Source organism: Hesperophylax consimilis, chromosome 15 (assembly GCF_061612785.1).
Source record: "Hesperophylax consimilis isolate HC1 chromosome 15, BYU_Hcon_1.0, whole genome shotgun sequence".
NCBI lineage: Eukaryota > Metazoa > Arthropoda > Insecta > Trichoptera > Limnephilidae > Hesperophylax > Hesperophylax consimilis.
In genome coordinates this window covers 16,316,394-16,338,560 of record NC_142850.1, presented here as the reverse complement: position 1 = coordinate 16,338,560, position 22,167 = coordinate 16,316,394, and the positions used below count along the sequence as shown (strand labels likewise).

General features: G+C 33.9%; 1 protein-coding gene across 1 annotated transcript in view; it reads right to left on the bottom strand.

Annotated features, from left to right (window-relative positions):
• LOC149417367 (FHF complex subunit HOOK interacting protein 2A-like) overlaps positions 1-21,544 on the bottom strand; it is a 33,605-nt gene extending 12,061 nt beyond the window's left edge. Inside the window, exons 1-7 of the mRNA XM_089640246.1 lie at positions 21,409-21,544; positions 20,532-20,672; positions 17,903-18,121; positions 11,895-12,317; positions 9,654-9,847; positions 8,073-8,219; positions 7,604-7,722 (exon numbers count right to left, since the gene is read on the bottom strand). Coding sequence (XP_089496372.1) covers positions 7,604-7,722; positions 8,073-8,219; positions 9,654-9,847; positions 11,895-12,317; positions 17,903-18,121; positions 20,532-20,672; positions 21,409-21,453 — 1,288 coding nt within the window. The 5' untranslated portion in view covers positions 21,454-21,544. The remainder of the gene's footprint in view (positions 1-7,603; positions 7,723-8,072; positions 8,220-9,653; positions 9,848-11,894; positions 12,318-17,902; positions 18,122-20,531; positions 20,673-21,408) is intronic.
• Positions 21,545-22,167: the final 623 nt, after the last annotated feature.

The following is a 22,167-nucleotide window of genomic DNA, read 5'->3' as shown; positions in this document are numbered from 1 at the left end:
CAATCCGGAAGAACCAACCAATTACCGCCATATTTCTTTACTATCAAACATTGCAAAAATATTTGAAAAAATTGCCAAAAAAAAAAAAAAAAAATTTAATAATGATTAATAATATAATTCACGAAAACCAGTTTGGATTCGTGGAAAACAAAAGCACAAAAGACGCCATTGCTAAATTATCTAGTACCATACAAGACGCTTTAGACAAATCATTAAAATGTGTTGGTATTTTTGTTGATCTCCAAAAAGCCTTCGACAGCATATCTCATGTCAAACTAATACAAAAATTAAAGATCGTGGGTTTTAATGACACAGCATTAAGTTGGCTAAAAAGTTATCTTCATCAAAGAACACAAGTTGTAAAAATTAATCACGCATCTAGTCTCCCACTCACAAGTGATTTTGGGATACCACAAGGTACTATTTTGGGTCCATTACTTTTTATCATGTACGTAAATGACATTTTTAAACAAAACCTCAGTGGAACAGTTATATCTTACGCAGATGATACAATTATCATAATTAAGGGTAATGACTGGAAAATTGTAAATGAAAATGCAAATAATGACATCCAAATCCTAAAAAACTGGTTCGATATAAATCTACTTACAATTAACGCAAAAAAAAACAATTTATATACCATTCACAATAAATAAATTCAAAACTTACCCCAACATTCATATAATAATACACAACAAAAAATGTAACAAAGATGTTTGTAATAAATCATGTACCATACTAAACCAAACAACTGAAGTAAAGTACCTCGGTGTAATTGTAGACCAACATATGAAATGGAACAGACACATATGTGAACTTGTCAAGCGCATTAGAAAATGTATCTATACAGGGTGTATCGGCACTAACCCGACAAACTTTAACCAGCTATTCCTTAGCACATTTGGAGTAAAAAATGTTATGTACACTTTGCTGTCCGGTAACATTTTTTTTCTTTTAAAAACAAAAAATAAATAAAATTTCCACACTCCGCTACTGCCCACAGTATAGGGGTAAAATAATTGGCAACGCCGCGCTACTGTCATCTCTTTCACACATATTCTGTCTCAAGTCCCGTGTGGTTCCCGCCACCCCGTCTCGTATCAGTGGTCAGTGCTGTTTTGGGAGTTCGCATGTCATCAAGTTTCTAGTTTCGTTTTTGTTTTGTTATCTAAGTTTTTACTGTTGAAATATGCCCCTCAATTATCCACCTGCCGAGCAAGCAGATATTGTTTTTGTTTATGGATTTTGCAATGGAAATTCACGAGCAGCCGTAAGGGAGTATCGCATGAGGTTTCCTGGAAGACGCGTCCCACACCATGCTACCTTTGTCCAGGTTTGTACCCTATCAATTGTTTATTGAAACTATTTACATTCATTGATAATGCCAAAAAGCGCTTTTGAAATTTAAACTGGGAACATTAAAAACATAACAAGGGGCCACCAACTTTAAAAATGTAAATTGTACTTTAGGTGATTTGTGTTCAGTGGTCACTAAACGGCGTTTTAAAAAGTTAATTAATTTTAATCTCTAATAAATGCATCATTCACTGCAATTGAATTCACTCCCTTTCTCACCATGGGATTATTTAAATTACTTGAATTCAATTTCACCCCTGTGAATCCAAGATATCAACCGTACCTAGTTAAGAAAATTATAATTTAAAACACTTTGTTATACATTTTACTATAAAAAAATGAAATAAATGAAGAGAAAACGTAAGTTTTCTGATATGTGCCTAAAATAAGTGTTCTTTAAAAATAAAATGAGTGAAAAAGCCCGCGATTGTTTATTTGACATTATTACTGAGCTGAATAATAAAAGCAGTTGTTATTTGTTGTTTTGTTTCAGATGTATCAACAATTGCGTGACTGTGGCATCGGACGGATTGAAGGCGCCGGCGGAGGACACAACATCGTTCCTGTGGCAGTTGAGGAGAGAATCCTGAACTTAATTACCGAAGACCCCACGCTGTCCGTGCGTCGGGTCGCTCTGATGATAGGACACAGGGAACACATGGCGGTATGGAGAGTTCTGAAGAAGCACGGGCTCAAACCTTTTCACTATAGGCGCTGCCAAGGCCTCATGGAGAATGACCACTTTTCCAGAGTCGTGTACTGCAGAAGAATGCTGCATAATGTCATAAGAGATGCAGACTTCATGAAAAACATATTGTTTACCGACGAAGCACAGTTCACTAAAACAGGAGTGCTAAATGTGCACAACTTGCACCATTGGGCTGAACAAAACCCCAAGCTTGTTCGGGAGTCGTCGAGCCAGGACAGATTTTCCATCAACATGTGGGCAGGAATCCTGGGAAATCAAATACTCGGTCCAATCGAGTTGCCTCCCAGACTAAATGGACCGATGTATTTGGAGTTCTTACAAGTGCAACTGGGCGAGATTCTGGAAGATGTGAACCTCGAATTACTACGGAGAATGTGGTTCCAGCACGATGGAGCCCCACCACACTATTCGATTGCCGTGCGGAACTACTTGGATGTCGAGTTTCCTGGTCGTTGGATAGGCCGTGGAAGTCCGGCCATTGCTTGGCCACCAAGATCACCCGACCTGACCCCCCTGGATTACTACCTGTGGGGGGCTCTCAAGGAAAAAGTGTATGCTAAGCCAATAGCCTCAAGAGAGCAACTGCTCGAACGAGTGATGGAAGCCGCTGCAGAAATTAAAGCAAATCCTGCAAACTTAAATAATCAAAATATAACAAGACTACACGCTTGCATCGAAAATAATGGTAGTCACTTCGAACAAATGCTCCAATAAAAAAATTAACATAAACTACATGTCCGCATTTTCATTTATTATTTATTGGTAAAATTCTCACAATGTCATTCATTTACACATCAATATTACCTACATATCAATATTTAATAAAATCTGTAGAAGAGTATGCCCGTCGGCATTCAACAAGTTTTTCGACAAGTGTGTCGAAAAGCGTCTTCTCTCTTTCCTACACACTAAATATTAATGGTTAAAAATGAGACGACTGATGCTTGTAAGCGCGCCAATACGTAAAAACAACGAAACTCGAATAAGAATTGCCAGGTGGGTTTTTTAATCGCTTTAATCTGACTTTAAACAATAATTAAACACGTAAAAATTATTTAATATAATATTACAGTACAGTACTTTGAACCTTCGCAATAAATTTATTTGATTTTAAGTTTAGTTTGTAGAACTCCATTTCAATTTAGAGATTTTTTTTATTTTAACAGTCTTATTAAAAAATTTATAAAAACAGTGTGTTTATAAACAAGTTCTGCTAGTTGTAATTATTATTACGCGTGACAGCTGTTTCACCTTCTGACGGCATTATCAAACTTTGGTAAAGCCACTTACAGACGACGTAAGTGATAACTTTCTTTTTTTATTATTCTGGCTTTATTGATTTCCGAGTAAATTGTCGTAAATTATTATTTGCTAATCCCAATATTATTTGCTAATGCTAATAATTAAGTGAAATTTTAAACAATGCAATAATAGGATTATTGCATTGTTAATTTCACTTAATGTCGTTGGTATTTCCAACTGATGACTCAGGGGTTTATTTCCCTGAATAATTAAGTATTTTGGGGTCTAATTATTATGCATTTCATTACATCCGATAATTTAAACAATTTTTATGTTGAATTGGGGTAAGTTTTATGGCTAAGGGAAGGAGTGGAAGGTGAGGAAGTACCTGGATATTCAGATCTGGTCACCAAATACGGCTAGTCATTTCAAGCAACGTTTAAATTCTAAACCTGGATATTCAGATCTGGTCACCAAATACGGCTAGTCATTTCAAGCAACGTTTAAATTCTGAACCTGGATATTCAGATCTGGTCACCAAATACGGCTAGTCATTTCAAGTAACGTTTAAATTCTAAACCTGGATATTCAGATCTGGTCACCAAATACGGCTAGTCATTTCAAGCAACGTTTAAATTCTGAACCTGGATATTCAGATCTGGTCACCAAATACGGCTAGTCATTTCAAGCAACGTTTAAATTCTAAACCTGGATATTCAGATCTGGTCACCAAATACGGCTAGTCATTTCAAGCAACGTTTAAATTCTGAACCTGGATATTCAGATCTGGTCACCAAATACGGCTAGTCATTTCAAGCAACGTTTAAATTCTAAACCTGGATATTCAGATCTGGTCACCAAATACGGCTAGTCATTTCAAGCAACGTTTAAATTCTGAACCTGGATATTCAGATCTGGTCACCAAATACGGCTAGTCATTTCAAGCAACGTTTAAATTCTGAATTAATTAATCAATTACGAAAAAGCGTGGGGTTAAGAATATTTTTTTTAAATTATAGTTGTAATTTATTGTCGATTTTTTAAAAAAATTGCGATATTTTAAATAAAATTTAATAATTATTGTTTAAATAAATTAGCAATCTGGCAGCATTCATTTGCAGGTGGTCAATCCAATGCAGTCATGACGTTTGTGTGAGTGCTTTCCTTTGTCTCAGTGTGTTGCGCAGCAGTTTTATATGAACCGTTTTTTGATTCATCGGGATTGTTTTTAAAACTATACATTCTTTGTACCTTCAAATTAGTGGAAATAAACTTAAGTGTGTCAAGCTGCTCGTTATATTCCGGTAATTCTGGAAGGCTTTTAACATAAGCAATAATATTCATAAATCACATTCCGCGAAGTTGTAAATAACTAAATTTATTAAAAAATATACGTTGTAGGATAGCCTAGCAAGTAACATTTTGACAGAGCACTTACGGTGATTTAAAAAACAACGGCGCTGTTCAAATAATCCAATTATTATTATTGATAAGTACCTAAGTGAGGAAAATTGTTTTTAAAAGTGCTCAGAATTATTGGACTTCGATTATAAATTCAGGAAATCTACTAATTAGTTTCTTAGTTTCAAAATTAGACTATTTAATACGTGAAACGCGTAAGAGGTGAAACCAAAGCATTCCAGAGGTGAAACAATTTAGATACAAAAATAAAACTGATGTGTACAATACAAGAAGACAATCAGTGATTCGCATACGAAAAATGTGAATAATCATTATTGTTAAATAAAATATTTCTTTTCTGGTACTGGATTATGTAATACGGGCTTCGTTCGCAGCAACACGCGAGAGTTGCGATGTTGCTTTCAAATTTTGACAAAGGATAAAACAGTGGTGACATGTGGTGAAAATATGTTTAATTAATTTTTTATTAAAAAAAAACGTTACCGGACAGCAAAGTGCACATAACATTTTTTACTCCAAATGTGCTAAGGAATAGCTGGTTAAAGTTTGTCGGGTTAGTGCCGATACACCCTGTATATTCATTAGATTAAGAAATGTTCTCAAGCTAAACAACCTGAAAAAAAGTCTACTACGCACTAGTCCAATCGTTACTTCAGAATGGAATCATTGGGTGGGGAGGTGCATATGAAAAAATTTTAAGCTCTGTAAAAGTGGTACAAAAACTAATTATAAAAGTAATTTTGAAAAAAAAACCAACATTCTCTTCAGCATCATTGTTCAAAATTTTCGAAGTACCAAAAATTGAAGACCTCTATAAAAAAGATGCAATATTACAAATATATAAAGAAACTGTAATAAAAAAACTTAAATTTAACTCATCCTTAAGGCATAATTTTAACATCCAAATTCCTCTATTTTCAACACAACAAATGCACAATAATTACATTTACAAAGGCATAAGATATTTTAATAGTCTTCCCGAAGAAGTGAAAAAAATACCAGATTTCATTTTATTCAAAAAGAAGGTCAAATTTATCTTTAAAAAAAAATTTAATTTTTCTTCTTAATTCATGTTACAACCAAAATTAACGTCACAATCCTCTTTTAAGTTTATATTTATTGTACTGTATTTATGTTAATTACTGATATAAACATGAAATAATTGTGAAATAACTCCTACGCCAAGCTCAAGAGCTAGCACTCTTCATTGGAGTAGAAATTCAATAACATATGTTTTTCACTATTACCTATTATTACCTAATTTTATGTACAATGTAACAATGTTATAAGTTAAACAATAAAAAAAAATAAAAAAATTTATAACAATAAAATAAGTTGTGTGTATTTAGGAACAAAATCTTATTTCTCGGCTTTTAATAGTGTTTTTCTGAGTAATGAAAACAAGTTCTCTTCACCCACAAGGGCATTTTGTCACTTTTTTTATGCAATTTACTTAAAGTGTGACGAATCAAATTTCGTCATAAATAAATTTGAATGTTAAAATGAGTGTGTCCCGCAATGTGCGCCCAAAGACAAAGAAAGTGTTGACAGACGTGGGTTGTAAGGAAAGAAGTGAGAAGTGCGGGGTAGAGCGACAGGTCCTACGAGCTCAGGGAGGAAGACAGTCAACACCGAGGCAGGGGAGAGAGGAGACCGAGACAGGAGTGGTGGTGAAGTACGCGTTCCCCTCCCAGCGGTGTGATGCTGGGCGGTGGATGAAGAAGTTACAGTTGAGTTAGAGAAAGTGATTTTCAAGATACGTTATCCTCCGCCCGGCGACGTAATGCTGGGCGTGAGGCGAAGTGCGGTGACCAGAAGCGGCCGGGAGGGCCTGATTTGCAAAACTGCAGAAGCTGCCACCTAGGACTTCGCCTTACTAAGGCCAACGCACAGAACCAACTCAGCGACAACAGTGTAGTTACAGTGAACAATGACTATTGGAATAGTGAAGAAGCAACCCAAACCATATGACAACTAGATAAGTTATAGATGTAAGTAAATCTAATTATAATTTAGATTTAGTATTAAAGCTTGACAAACCCAATTAAAATCGAGACTCATAATTAATAGATGTTCTTAATTAAATTCACCTCCCTAGTCCCCACACAAGCGACCCGAATTGTTAAGGAGGCAGGAGAGGTAAGTATAAAACAGCAATATATTTAAATACATATAATTCTGAGCTAGTTGCCGGAGGATATGTAAACGATATTGTTAAAAAAGGTAGCACAAAACTATGAAATCGAAAGCAATAGTTAGTACGATCATCTCCAGAAAAGTTCCCACAAAAAAACTCAACACATAAACACGGTACAAGGTTCACAGAAAACCTATTAATCCCAAAAGCAACCAAAACTATTTTTCAAAAAGTACCACACTACATGGCCATTAAAATATATAACAACCTTCCACGTAGCATCAAACAAATAACCGACACACTTAAATTTAAATCAACACTAAAAACATTTCTTTTAAACAAATGTCACTACACCTTGAAATACCTTACATGAATTAAATACCTCTGTTTTATTTATATTTTTTATTTATTGTTATTTATTTTTATTTATTTGTTAACATGTAATTGTTGGGTTATGTGATATAATCTGTATTTGTTGGGTTAGCTGGAAGAAATAGGATGTAACCTATAAGTTATACCCTTTGTACTCTTTTTGTGCAATAAATATTTTTTTGAATTTTGAATATAATTGTCTTGCTTTTGGCTTGCCACTTTGCGATTTCTAAAGCATGTCTATATATTATATTGTAACGACTTTGCCTCAAATAGTTCAATTCCATCTGTACAGAACTTTTTTTTTAAACATTCAGACTCAGTTTGGATTATGTCCATCAATAATTTATTTATTGTAACCTTACCATTAAGAAGTTCAGTTGAATCGATGGATTTCAAACATTTTCCAACAACGGCAGTCACCAATACAGCGTGATGTCTTCCGGCCAATCCAAGCTCTAGTTCTGCAGCTAAGAAATGCCACCTTTAAACAAAAGTACAACTTACAATCTAATTATACAATGTGATTTAATATAGGGATCTTGAAAAATAATAAAACGAATATTATAAAAAATACATAAATATGTAATACAACTGTCAAATTGTGAAAAAAAAACACCAAGAATTATTTTTGCCTCCTGCTGCAAAGGATTAAAAATTTGAAATAAGAATCACACACCATTACCATCTAATGAAGGTAGGAACTTAAGAAATATACTGAAATAAAGTACCTACTTAATATAAGTTTCTGTTACAAATAATATTATTATGATATAACATAATAAAATATGATTCCTATAATTTCAAATAATAGGAATCCTTTATTGTGGTTACCGTAGTGTTCTTGCTAAGCCCATCGCTATAACCGTGTGGCATTCCTTAGCCAGAGTATCGCAGTAATCCAGCCAGGAAAGAAATCCCGTAGTCTCCCTTAATCCAATTGATTTTGTGCATCGGTCAGCAAATTCCTGACTCGCGTACCTGTTGGACATAACCAATCTAATTATTAGTGAGGAAGTGAATAAAAGTTTTATAAACACACATATTTAATTATTCAGGGGTAATATACAAAGAAGTCAAACGAAAGAACCCTGCAACACAATATTGGGATAAAAGGAAGATGGCTGGCTATAGTCAATTGACATATTTGTGACCAATTCACCATGGTAATGAGACCATCCAATAGAGCCAAAGAAATACATTTTTATTTATTTAAATGATAATACATTATTCCCAATGAGTTTAATAAATATCATTTCAGGAAAGACAACATTATACAACTACAGTCAAACTTGGTTATAACGATCACGGAAATAGCGAGGTCATGGTTATAATGAGCAATTATAAAATGATATTTTAATTCGTGCTTGTTTTCATACAATCGTATGCTGTTATAACGAGGTTTCATAATTGATGTAACGTCCAAATATTTTTGTCAACACGATTTCTAAATAGGTAAATACATATTTGCGTTTGAAAAAAAAACCCGATTCTCGAAACCAGTCATAAACAAGACAAAAGGATGCCGCCCGGCGGCTCGGACTTCCCTAGAATACCATTAGGGACGGATTATCCCAAGCTTTTATGACATTTAGCCTGAGTTGCCGCTCTACAAAACATTTCTATTCGGTAGGTACTATCGCGAACTATGTAAAAAGGGTCATATAAAACCTAAGTCATACGAATATTGGGGCTTCCAATTTGGTTCCCTTTTTACTTTCGTTTTGCTACTCATGCTAAATTTGTATCCGGTTTTCCCAATTTCGTTCGAAAATCAATAAATGTAATGTTATGTAGGCTGATATGAGTAGGTACCTACGTACACAGTTTATTAAAATCATATCTTTAGTGATTAGTCAGTCAGAAGTAAACCACAACCATGTCTAACAAGAGGAAATGTCTCTCAATTCGCGATAATAGTGAGTTTTTTCAGTAGCAGTGAACCAGATGATGAAACTTTTAATGCGTTAAGTGTTTTGAGGGGGAAAATAAGAAACATTAAAGTGAAAACATTAAAACAATCCTCGATAATGAATTTTTTTAGTACAAATGATTTAGAGTAAATTAAAAACTTTTGTTTAATGTTAAGTGTTTGTACAATTTATTACATATAATAATTAGTGTAGTTGTAAGTTTAATCGTTGTATATTAGGGTAAGTACCTATATTACATATATTTAAAAAAAATTAACGTGTTTGATTTATAATGCATATGTATGTTTTGTGAGAGCTTTATACTATGTAGGTTTATGTATATAAATTCTTATAAACCTATTTTGGATATAACGAGTAATGGCTATAAGGAGCAAATTTAGTCGGTCCCCTCGTGCTCGTTATAACAAGTTTGACTGTATGTATGAATTAAAAAGGGAGTTCAATGAAGAGTGTACATAGATTTAAGTTGATTAGTTCTTACCCCCAAGTAATATTCAGCTGGTCGATATCGCAGGGGTCTGTGTCCGCCGGCAGGGCCTTGTATTTGTCTATCAATATTTCCACAAGGCTTTCGGAGAGCATGTTGGTACTGACTATCAGGTGGGCTATTTTATCATCAGGGAGGGAAGCTACTATCATGACGCCTTCGCATGCCCGGAGAACTATGTGATTGTCCTAGAAAAATTACAAATTACAGGCTAGAATTGAATCTATTTTCTTTTTAGACTGTGTTCCCGCCAGGATTGTGTGTATTATATCATACAAGGTATAATTCCATCTATTAATATAATTTTACCTTATTCATTAATGATTTGAGTCGTGTAATTTCTATACCCGCTATATCAACTTTCATTGATTTGGAGAAAACCGCAAAAAACTGTCACATCTCTAGCGTACATAAGTAAATGCATTACAATTTTTTATATAATGAATTGGAGTAATAAAATTTCGAAAAGCATTTATTTTTCTATATATGTCTAGCAATAATTAAGTAATTTCGATAAATAAAATGGATATAGCGGATTTTGATACTCACTTCGTGATTTTGAAAGTCAACTGAGCCGACATGGCGGGTTTAGAAACTCACGCGTAGATCATTTTGACACACGAGCGTGGCGTCAGAGCGGCGGCCATATTGTATTTTGGCAAAATAACTGCTTGTGATTCGTTGAATCCGATATAGCGGGTTTTGATAGTAACTTTCTGTATGATATAGCGGATTTGGTTTCTCACTAGCAGTTTAACCGGTCAGCAACGTAAGCAGATATACACGATAAAATAACGATAGCAGTCAAGTACAATAAGCGTGTTTACACGTCAACGCGTGTGTTTCCACAAAAATCGTCATAACTCCGTTATTCTTCTAGTGACATCCCTAAAACAAGAAGTAGAATATTCGTATTGAATGAAGCTTCACATCTCTATTCAAAGTTATCCATAGAAACCCGTAAAAAGACCTACTCAGTGGAAGCAAATTTTACCCGCCAAATCGTAAAACGACGCCAAGAAAGCCGTTTGACGTGCCGACCCGCCTCGCAAGTTTAATTATTTTTTTAAAAATATATTTTGTATGAAATGGTCAAAAAGTGAAGTGACAGAATTGTTTATTGTACATTTGTACGATGAAATAAGTGTTTTTTTTTTACATTATCCGTGATTTTAGTATCGTTTTTACATAAAACATTACAGGTGAGTCATTTTTACAATTTTTTCATGTTTCCATTCTAAATTTAAATATTTACAAATGTTAATATTTATTTATGATACAACAATTTGAAAGCCTATTTTGTAACCTTTCTAAAACAGTTTTTACTATTCGGCTCCGTTCAGTAATGTTTCATTTATAGAGCTTTGATTGTGAGGCGGTAATAACACAACGTTTTCGTGAAATTGACATTTCAATAAAGACATCTTAGCTTCAAGTTCGCGAAAAGTCGGAGGGGTTAAACATGGTTTTTGGTCGCGATAAGGAGGGTTTTGAAACTCAATTTTAGGCTCCTCTTGTTGCTCGCAAAAATGTGAACAAGATGTCATACTCAGATCATTTTGTCAAAAAATCGGATATAGCGGGTATAGAAATTATAGGATTCATTTAACCTGTTATCTATTTATTGTTTTGCTGAAATAAAAATACTTAACACGTAACTGGGTTTTTAATTTTTATTTTATAAATGGAGAAATGTCTAAATTCGATACTGTTGTAGAAAAGAACAATAATATTTGAAAATGCTCATTAAAATTTCTAGTAATTTCCACGACAGCTCGATTGTTTTTCAACAGGACAATTATATTTTTATAACAAAGCGCTGTTCTAAGTAAATGGGCTGTAAAGAATGATACTTTAAAGCTCTTTTTCGCAGGACAGTACTTTGTCAGATGAAAACCCTGTTGTCGTGAGGGAACATTTTGACATTCAAACATTTTTATTTTTAAAATAATATTTTAGGATAGTGAATGGGGTAGGCTCCGAATGAGAATTATATTGTCTGTGGTCGCTATCTAATTACGGTAATTATATTGTGATGGCTATCAAACATCGTGAAATACCTAAAATAGTCCTAGAGAGAAGCCACAGATGACATCATCGTTCTAGTATCTTCTGCCTTTTTCGTTTTCATACAAGAGATGTAAGAAGGAAGAGGACGATCGTCAATAACGTATGTGCGACCTCTCTCTAGGACTACTATGCACACCAAACTACAAAATAACAAAAAATACTCACTGCACTCATCAAATAGGACAGGAGAAGATCCATGAGTAAAAAAGAATCATTATCATGCAGTCCATTTTCTCCATTCTTATCTAACATATCGTCTTCATAAGTAGAAGACGTGGAGTCTTCTTCAATGGACTCTTTCTGCAAGGAAGTCTTTGGGAGTTCGGCCGAAGGTTGGGAGACGAGCGAGTAGACCTTCTTGGGCGGGACTGGCAAGGTGTCGTAGTCAAACAGTTTGTTTTTCTTTGGCTTCTTCATTGGGCACACAGGCATTGATGGATAGAACACGTCGTCTGAGCTGTTCCTTGGCAGGAAGTAGTACGCCAGCTCTGGCTGCTTGCGAACCAGACCACACAGCGTCAGGAGGAGTTCCACCTCTTCCTTTTCTGTAGGGGATGCGTGGTTATTTTGACATGAAATGAGAAGTTTCTGAAATTGAACACATCAAATATTATTAATGGAGGTATGTTAAACCAATCGAGCGATGTCGTATTAACAAAAAAAAAAAAAAAGCCTTGAGCGATGGAAGATTCCGGGCATTCGGTTTTGGATACACCCGCGCTCATTTATAAAAACATAACTCTGAATATTAATACCGAAACATATAATTTGCTTACTGTGGTTTAAAGCCAATTAATCCACCTATAAATATCATTGTTTATCCCTCATTTAAAGGTTTTATAAATAAATAAAATAAACAATCAAGGTCTAGAGCGCAGGTTCTCAAACTTATTTCGACCACCCCCCACTTTGAGTTTAAAAAAAATCTAGTGCCCCCCCATATTTTTTAACGTATCTTTTTACATTATCATCTGTTGCGTATCTTAAAAACAGTTATTGCAAATATAATTTTTAAACATGCATTATTATATGGATAGGATAGATAGGGTGTGACCAATATATGCTGTTCCTGAGATGAAAGAATGTTTCAATGAGAGGAAATAAAACTCATACTTAATACATATTGCTATATAACTACATACTTTCATATGTATTACTTTAAATACTTATCTTGTACTATTGTTAATATATATAATTATTGAACTCCTTTGTATAACAGAACTATCTATTTTTAATTTTTATTCTACCTGCTTATATTGTTCATACTCGGGTTATTATGTTATTTAATATACTCACACTTATAACAAGAATTATTGCACTCCTGAACAACTGTATTATTAACAACAATGTATTCATGTAAAAGCCTTTATGGCGTGAATAAATAAATAAATAAATCATTAAAGAAGAGAATACTAATAAATCTAAACGAAAAATGAAACGGAAGAGACACAGAAAAATAAAAGTATAACAGTCACAACTAGGAATTGAACCCAGGATCTCTTGTCTTACCGGGACAGGTGTCTTAAACCACTCCTGGGTTCAATTCCTAGATGTGACCGTTATCTTTTTATTTTTCTGTGTCTTGTTCTGTTATATTTTGATAACTAATGAGAATTAAAACTCTTAAAACAAATGAATAACAATGCTTTGCATTGTCATCACAGCATAAAATTTGCAAAGAAATAAGAGCACTGATTAAACAGCTACAAATAGTACAGTAATGCAGCATTATTATTCCTGTTCTCCTTATCTTACTTCCATGGTTTAATCGTGAATGAAATATGTAATCACAATATTATAATGTTTGTGTTCTGGTTGTTTTGTGATTATATTATTCACATTAATGTTATTTCAATGCAAAACTGACCATTTGCCAAAACACTGAAAAATAAATGGATAGAGTAACATATATTATGGAAATGTCATTGAATTTTTTAAATTCATGCCAATTTGATAGACATGGCTACATGCTAATACAGTGTTCAGCTTTCAGCAAATATTTATTATTAAAATCAATATAATATGAAGAGATATTTAATGAGAAATGTGAGCGTGCTTAACTGACCACAGGCGATCAAAATTTGGAGCAATCGTTGATAGTGCTACTCTCATCTCTTCGTCGGTCGTCCTCTTGTTTTTGATTTAATCGTAGTGAGAGTTGAAAACCCCAGGTCGTGGCAAATGATAAGAGAATTGTAATAGCATGCTTTGAGAGCACTGGATAATCATTTTTTTATGCAGCCAGAAATGCGCTAGCTCTGTTTTCAGAAAATTTTAGTTTTAATGTCCGATCAGTTTTCAGCTCCATAAATTCTTCCTGCTCGTTTATCGGTAAGTGTCCAAGGGAAATGCTATCTGAGAATGGATTTCTTACCCAGTCCATAGGTTGCAGGTCATATTTAGAAAAATATTTATTATTTAGTTTATTTTTTCTGCTAATAGCTCACTTTACTATCAAAGCCTGCACCTTTTTTTCTGATTCGGCAGCCATGACATTTGGGAACATTTCATTACTACCATTGGTAGTGTGGCTGATCCATAACACCAAATTAGCGCGAAAGCTTTCAATCTTTTCCGATGACGTTAAAATATTAGAATTCCTATCTTGCTTTTTTTTGTCGAGCTTATGATGCCCACCAGATATGCAAGTTTCGCTACCCATTCTTCTTTTTTAAACATAGAAGCAAAATCTGAACCCTGGGTCTCATTTTATAGCTTGTAAATCCGAGAAAGCACCTTTCCGCGAGAATGTCATTGTACTTTCCTGACACACTGCATTAAACAGACGAGAGTTCAGCGGTCGCGACTTGATGTAATTGACAAATTTAACTACTTCTTATAGGACAGGCAACAATCCATCAGGCAGATACTTCGACACAAGAGACTTCGTCATTAATACTAGGTTTTTTTTCAGAAGCCCTGGTTATAAATCCCCTAATTCTTCCCGTCATAGCTGCTGCTCCGTCTGTGCAAATGCTTATGAAGTTGTGCCATTCAAAAATGATGCTCACTGAAGTACTGCTTTGTTGGTTTGAATATTTCTTCTCCAGTCGTATAACCAGATAGTGGCAGACAAAATAATAAGTCCTCTTTTACCTTTTATCCAAAGATATTAGAAGAACAAGATGTGCTATGAGCAGTTCATACTGTGTGGAATTGTTTTGCCCAGTGTCGCCGGTTTTGTTCACCAATACTACTGCACACCTTCGCTTACGCTAAGGTATCCGCACTAATACATAGAACAGATTTCTGTGCGTACACGTCCCGATAGCATTCAAAGTACCCAAATTAGGTAGTACTCTGCCTACGGTCCGGCGGCTAACATAGCATATCTCGTTCTCCTTTTATATTTTTGCTTTTACCTCACATTTGACATGAGATCCGCGTGACCACTGATATCAGTAGACTCGTCGACTTGTAGCGCAAAAACTCCACTAAGCCTTAATTTTTCAATTAATGTTGATTCAATGTCGCTAGAAATATCATTAATGCCACGTGAGATCGTACCTGCTGACGCAGGTATTTTTTAGATTTCCTTAGCGGCTTGCTGGCTAATCATAATCTTGACAACTTCTTTGCAGACAGGTAAAATTAAAGTTTCAGCGAGAGAATAAGGCTTCTTGGATTTAACTAGCATATTAGCGATCACGTAGCTTGCTTTTTGCGCTTTGTTTGATGTTTTGAAAGACAAACTCATGAGAGTTACCTATTTTTAAGACTGGTCTTTCATGCGTTGAAAAAAGGCTTTGTCTTTTTGAGCCACCGATGGATGTTTAAATTAAGTAGTTAAATGTCATAAAATTTTACTGGGCACCATCGAATTACTAATCAAAGTTTCTCCACCTTTTGGGATTGAGCATGATTTGTCTCCGCAATATATAAAGCCATAACTTACATAGCTCTCATCATATTTTCGATAAACAAGCTTAGGTTTTTTTCTTCGTTGACTCATCAGTTACACTTGACAAACTTGCGGTACGTTTAACGAATTTATCCATTATATACACGTAGTATGGGCTATTGATTTGTAATTAAAAAAGTCAATTAGGTTCGCGTTGACACAATCACAAACTAGCGCTAATGAATGACGATTAACTGGGTGCAGCGTCGCAATGTTACATTGTCACACAATCCTCTCGCAACGAAGCGCCTCACTGCCATAATATATTGCTCGCATTCAACACCAACTAATGACCATGGTACAACCACTCTGGAGCGGGACACACTTTGCAGAACACTGTGCTAATAGACATATATATTATATTTTTATTTGAAACTTTTAGGCACATACAAAATAAGTTCAAAATTACAGTTTTTTTACATCTCAAATTTTATAATACTCTTCCATTCGAAGCATTCTCTTTTGCAGGGAAGAGTGTACATTAAAGTAGTAATTTGTTAATATGTAGTTAAATAATATATGGTGCATGTAAACGTTATATATGTGCTGGGGTAAGTACATTGCAGTTTGATTAATCTCTTCATCAGTTTAAAAAATCATTTCTCTGAATATAATTTGATATTTGAATGAACATATATTCAAAAAAATAAAAATAAAAAACAACACTTTAATTTTACAGAATAAATTTTTTGCAATTTTAACAGCATTTGGTTCCTTAGAACGGGCAATCTGCCTAGCTAGGAACTAATATCGACCTACAATTGTACAATCATAATAACACTTGTACATATTTTTAATATACTTACACAGTTATTGCAATATTATTATCTTGTCATTTTTGCTATATACATGTATCTAATGTAATGTAATAAATGAAAAAAATAAAAAAATATTAGAATTATATTCTCTGAAGAGCTATTCTGGGGAAACTACATATTTATGGTAAATTATATACTATATAACTATGTATAAACTATTTTTATAAATACATTATCTGGCAAGACGGTACAATTTACAAATAAATCATTTTGCGAAAAAAACAAGCCAGTTCTGATGAAAATAGAATCAGATGGCGCAAAAAAAAGGAAAAAAAAACAAAGTTTTACTATAATACATCGATTTTCAAATGTAATTTAAAACTAAAATAATAAAATGGTTTCACTGAGGATTGAACCCTCCTCACCAGGAACTGGAGTCAACCCCCGATTGGATAAGACCGACCTTCATTGCGTATATTAATTGCTGTAATGTGGTAGAATTTCAGAGAAATGCGTATATGTCAGTATGTGTGCGTGATTTCCACCAAACGTTGATAGAATGGATTGTGTTCGACAACGAGTGCCAATGTACCAATTTATTTGATGACAGAAGGTCCTTATATTTTCACTGGTCAACTCATCTCATTTCTCCAAAACTTATAATTCCTCAATAAATTAACAATCAATACTGTTAATTTGCATACATAATATTTTATGCCTTTAGTTAATTATGAATTCACGTTTGAATAAGGATTACAAATGTAGTGAAGGAACCACGACTCAATAACTCAACAACACGAAAAAAATAATTAAAAATAAAAATTATAAAAATTAAATTAAAATCTTATATTCAGTTCCTGCTAATTCCAACCTGCAGGCTGCAGCCTAAATAACTTAAGCGGAAATGTGCTCGTACCAATCACATAGGTTTTCAAACCATGAGGTTAAACATTTTCCTGTACTATATCTTCCATCAATTTGTCCGTTAATTTTCAGTTGGGTGATCTTGCGTGTTTTGTAAGATATTGGGAGTTTTATCTTTTTCAAGAACTTCTAAAATAATTAATTTCAACGTTTAAAAGTAGTTTTCAAGTAAAGAAGTTAATTGTTTGCATGGAAAAAAAAAATTCTTCAATATATTTTAGTATGAAAAAAGACAACAGAATTTCGAAAGTTATTATTCTTGTTTACTTCTACCATCATGTAGAATCACCTTCCGAAGTTAGTGCACTTTACCCTCGGACGCCCTGTAAAAACACGCCAACAATAACTTGACACTGGCTAGAGTGGAGTGAGAACCTCGGCGATAGAGGTATACTAATTCCAGCGAGAGGTCGTATGTGATGTCATCAATCTAGTATATTCTGTCTCTTTCGTTTTAATACAAGACTCATGAGAATGAAGAGGACGTCCGTTGATGACGTACGTACAAGCTCTCGCTGGAACTATTATGTATCCCACGAGTTGGATTATAGTTAAGTAAAGCACCTATTAAAGTAAAACAGTCTCACTACCTGAATGGGAACGTGCAGCGCTGGCTCCTGAACGGGTACCAGCTTGACCCTCCGCAGCAGTGCGGTATACCAGGCCAACACGGCCCCGCGCAGCCCGGGCGGCCGGTCCCCCTGCGCCAGGGCCGTCAGGCATGAGGGCAGGCCCAGTCTCTCGCTCACCAACTCTTCCAGGCATGGCCCCATCTGCGTGGGGTTCTCCAGCTCTTCGTCCAGGAGATACTGAAAGTCAATATTTTTTAAAGTAAGTTTACTGCCTTCCATTTCCCACTTTTAATTTATTTAGGTAGGTTTTCATCTCAATGAATATTTTAGGTAATATTTTGTACTGTGAAGTCTACTTGTCATTTTAAATTCTTTTCTAATAATTAAATATCTGCTTATATGTTAAAAATTTCTTTTTTAATATCTGTGACTATCGGCATTTACAGTAGACCATAGACAACATACAAGAACAGTAATACTCAATGCCCCAAATAAGTTTAAGTTAGGGCAATTTCTGTAGGTAATTGAACATCCTGAATTTAAGCAGTTATAAATGTTATGATTATTTAACTAAAACACTTAAAAATATTCGATAAACGGTGAAATGTAGGTGGATTCACTGGCTTTAAACCACAGTAAACAGTTTATAAATGAGGCGCTTAAAGGAAAAGTTGTCCCACCAACAAAAATTAATATTCAGCGAAAACATCAGATTGTTAACCACTCAGAACATTAGAATGTCAAAAGACGTAAATATGATAATAGCGGTCAAGACATTAGAACGTCTTTTCACGTAAACGCGCGAGATTTTACAAAAATCGATTTATTTCCATCACTAGTATACGGATTGCCATGATTTAAAAAACAGAGTATCGATAATGAATAACGCTACGCGTCTGTATTCAAGAATATCTATGGAATGTATCCGTGCATTATCTAAGTCGATTGGATCTGTCATCTTGTTCGTTAATAATTTATTGCGTTTCTAAATAATTTATTAAAAATATTTTAGTTTGGACGGTTAATATTTTGAGGTGATTAATAGTTTTTAATTATATTTATTCAATATATAAAGTGTTATTTCTTTATGATACTCAGAAAAAAAGTACATTTTTAACAGCTTTGAAATAATGGTCAGCGATTTTTACATATTTTTGACGTTTTCAGAAAATTTATATTTAGAAACGCAAATATTTACATATAACAAAACAATACAATAGTGAATTTCATAATCTTTCCAAAACATTTTTTAGAATGAGGCTACGTTTCCCAAAACGTGAGTTATGAAGCTTTTAACAAAACTCGTGAATAACACAAAAATTTTCACGTTTTGACAGTTCGCAAAGGAACACAAAGTAAATAAAAGTCTTTTTCTGAGAGGTTAAATACAAGTAACTAATTTAGTAATGTAAGAACAATATTATATAGCGCCATCTTTTGAAATCAGTGAAACTAAAATTAGGCCACTGTGGCTTCATAGATATGACAAAAATCTTTGACAATTTGAATTTTTCGCTGATTATGAATTTTTGTTGGTTCGGTCACTCTTCCGCTGAGCGACTCAAATATGTTTGTGTATTTATTCCGAGGTATGATTTTTGTAATGAGCGCGGCTAAATCCAAAACCGGATGTTTGGAATATATTATCATCTAGCAATACGCCCACTTTTGTATTACTATTTAATATAATCTAGGTAAATATATAAAACAAAATCACTTACGTAATGTTTGTACACAAGTTTTGATTTTTGTGGTTGGTTAACACACCAAAAGATTATATGGCAGAATTAATGTAAAAAGCACCATACAAATGTTTATAAACCTATTACATAAGATGTAGTTTTATATATTTATGTTTTATAAGTTAATTAATATCAGCTACACATTTTGTGATAAATAGTGTTGATTATTAAATGCATTTTAGCAACATTGGAAACATTATCTGAAAAGTTAAAATAAAACAAGCATAAAGGTCAAAAAAGAGTTTCTTTGTAAGTCTGTGATAGGTCTGGTGTACAGGTTGCACAGTTAAGAGTTGATGCAGCACACACTCAGTATTGATCACTTCCAACAGTGATGTCCTTGCCAAACATCACTGAGAACCAGCCTTTTGTCTCGCTTTAAAACCACCCATTGTTTTAAGCAGGGACAGCAAGTTTATCTATACGTTAAAGTTATTCGAAAAGTTTTACAGTGTGTTCTTTGTATAATATGAAAATTGAATTTATTTTCACTGGTATTTTCTTTTCTGAAATCGAATAGTAAGTAGTGTAAAACATGATGTATGCAAGCAATGCATCTGTGTGAGAACTGTGTTCGCATCAAGATTCGCTGCGATACCTATAACACATTACATTTTTATTAAAAATCTTTCAAAATTTTTATTTATCTTGAAGAGTTTTTTCAACAGAATTTTTCTCATTGAACAAATTAAAAATATTGATCAAGCAATATGGCGTCCTTTGCCTTTTTTTGTCTGGATATTACAAACATCTATAACTCATAATGTCAATGATGTTGCAAGCTTGAAATAGATTGTGATTTGAGAGTGGTGGGACAGACAAACAAATGTTATTCTTTATAGTAAAAATACTAACACACCTAGAAACTAATATTAAAAAATAATATGTTGGTTTTGTTGGTATACCTGAAGCATTTGATGTAGATGCAGTGGTATTTTCGTGTTCTCAACGTGAATATTCTTTGGAGAACTATCGCTGATGTAAAAGTTCTGAATTAATTTCCAATGGTACTGGAAATCCACAAGACGGCTGGCGGGCGGAGCAAGCTGGAAATAAAATTCACCCTCTATTGTTACCAGAATATTTGACTTGATTGATATTGATGTGTTACAAAAAAAAATAATTTCCTCAAAATGAGTTCAGTAAATTTAGCAGTATTATTTAGGGAAAATCTGAGTCAATTCAGTAAAGCTAGCTCGTATTGAAGATAAAAAAAAGCTTTATTTACGCGATAAAAAATGGTTCATGATGTATTATCTATAATTTCTAGGATGAATTATTAAAAAAGAATACTGGAAAACAATTTATTGATAAATATAGTTCTTAAATTCTGATAACATATTTATTTTTTGTAAGTTTTCATTTAATTTAAGTGATATGAAAGGTAAATAAATAAACAGATGAAAAAATGATGCTGTCTAAATATACCACCATAGGAATAAAAGATAAAAAGTTAAAGCAGTATATCTGCTAGCATAATTTCTTGATACTCATTAATTTACTGTTTATTTGTTTGTTTTAACGATGAAGTCATGGGTTCGAGACCCACCCAAAGCATAAGAAAATTAATAGATCTTGCATAAGGCCATGTTTTTGCTGTGTTTCTTACAATTTATTTAAATTAGCGTGGAAAATTAAAAATGGTTTAAAATAGTTCTTAGTGCTAATCGAGTGGGCACTGTTGATAATGAACACAGATTAAACAGTGTAATAAATTTAAGGTTGTAAATATATGTCAAATGCCTCTGGAAAAATAGTGCGTTAATAGTTGGAGAAACATACCACGTCCGCCGCCGTCTGTAAAACATCGGAAAATCTACTAAGCATTTTCAATGATGTGATAATATACAATAAACACCGTAATAAACTAAATACAATATACTATAATTTTCTTTACATTTAGCATGACACCTTTGACAAAAATCAAAACAATCTGCCGGTGTTGTCATGTGACAAAATGATTTTACATTTTCATTTTACTTTTTAAGCACGCTCTACACTCGCGGCGCGAACGGCCGCGAAGGCCGCGAAACGCGACTGTGGATCTTGTTCACGCCTTCGCAATCTTCGCATTCGCGCTTCGCCCCATTCCCCGATTTTTGTCGGTTTTTTGGCCCGCGACAAAGGGTTTGCGGTTTAAAGTCGCAAACAAGACTGAAGCTTTGCGAGTGTGGATGGACACAGTTCACGCGCGGATCGCGGCGTATATTCACGGCGTGAATTCACGGCGCGACTTCGCGCGCGAGTGTAGAGCCAGCTTTACAAGGAACAAGCAATAATGAATTACATTTTTTCACTAATCGCCCCACCCACAGCCAGCAATTTTAAATTGAGAGTTTTTTTTACAAAATACTGATAAAAATCTTTGAATTTTAAAACAATTATTGTTTTGTTGATTAATTAAAAAATATATCCGTTAAGGTTTTTAGCCATTATTTATTTTTTCCCTATACATTTTTTCTTAATTTTTTTGTAATTTAACAACACTTCAACATAGCAAGTACTTTTCAAAGTTTTCTGATTTAACTTTATTTTATTAGA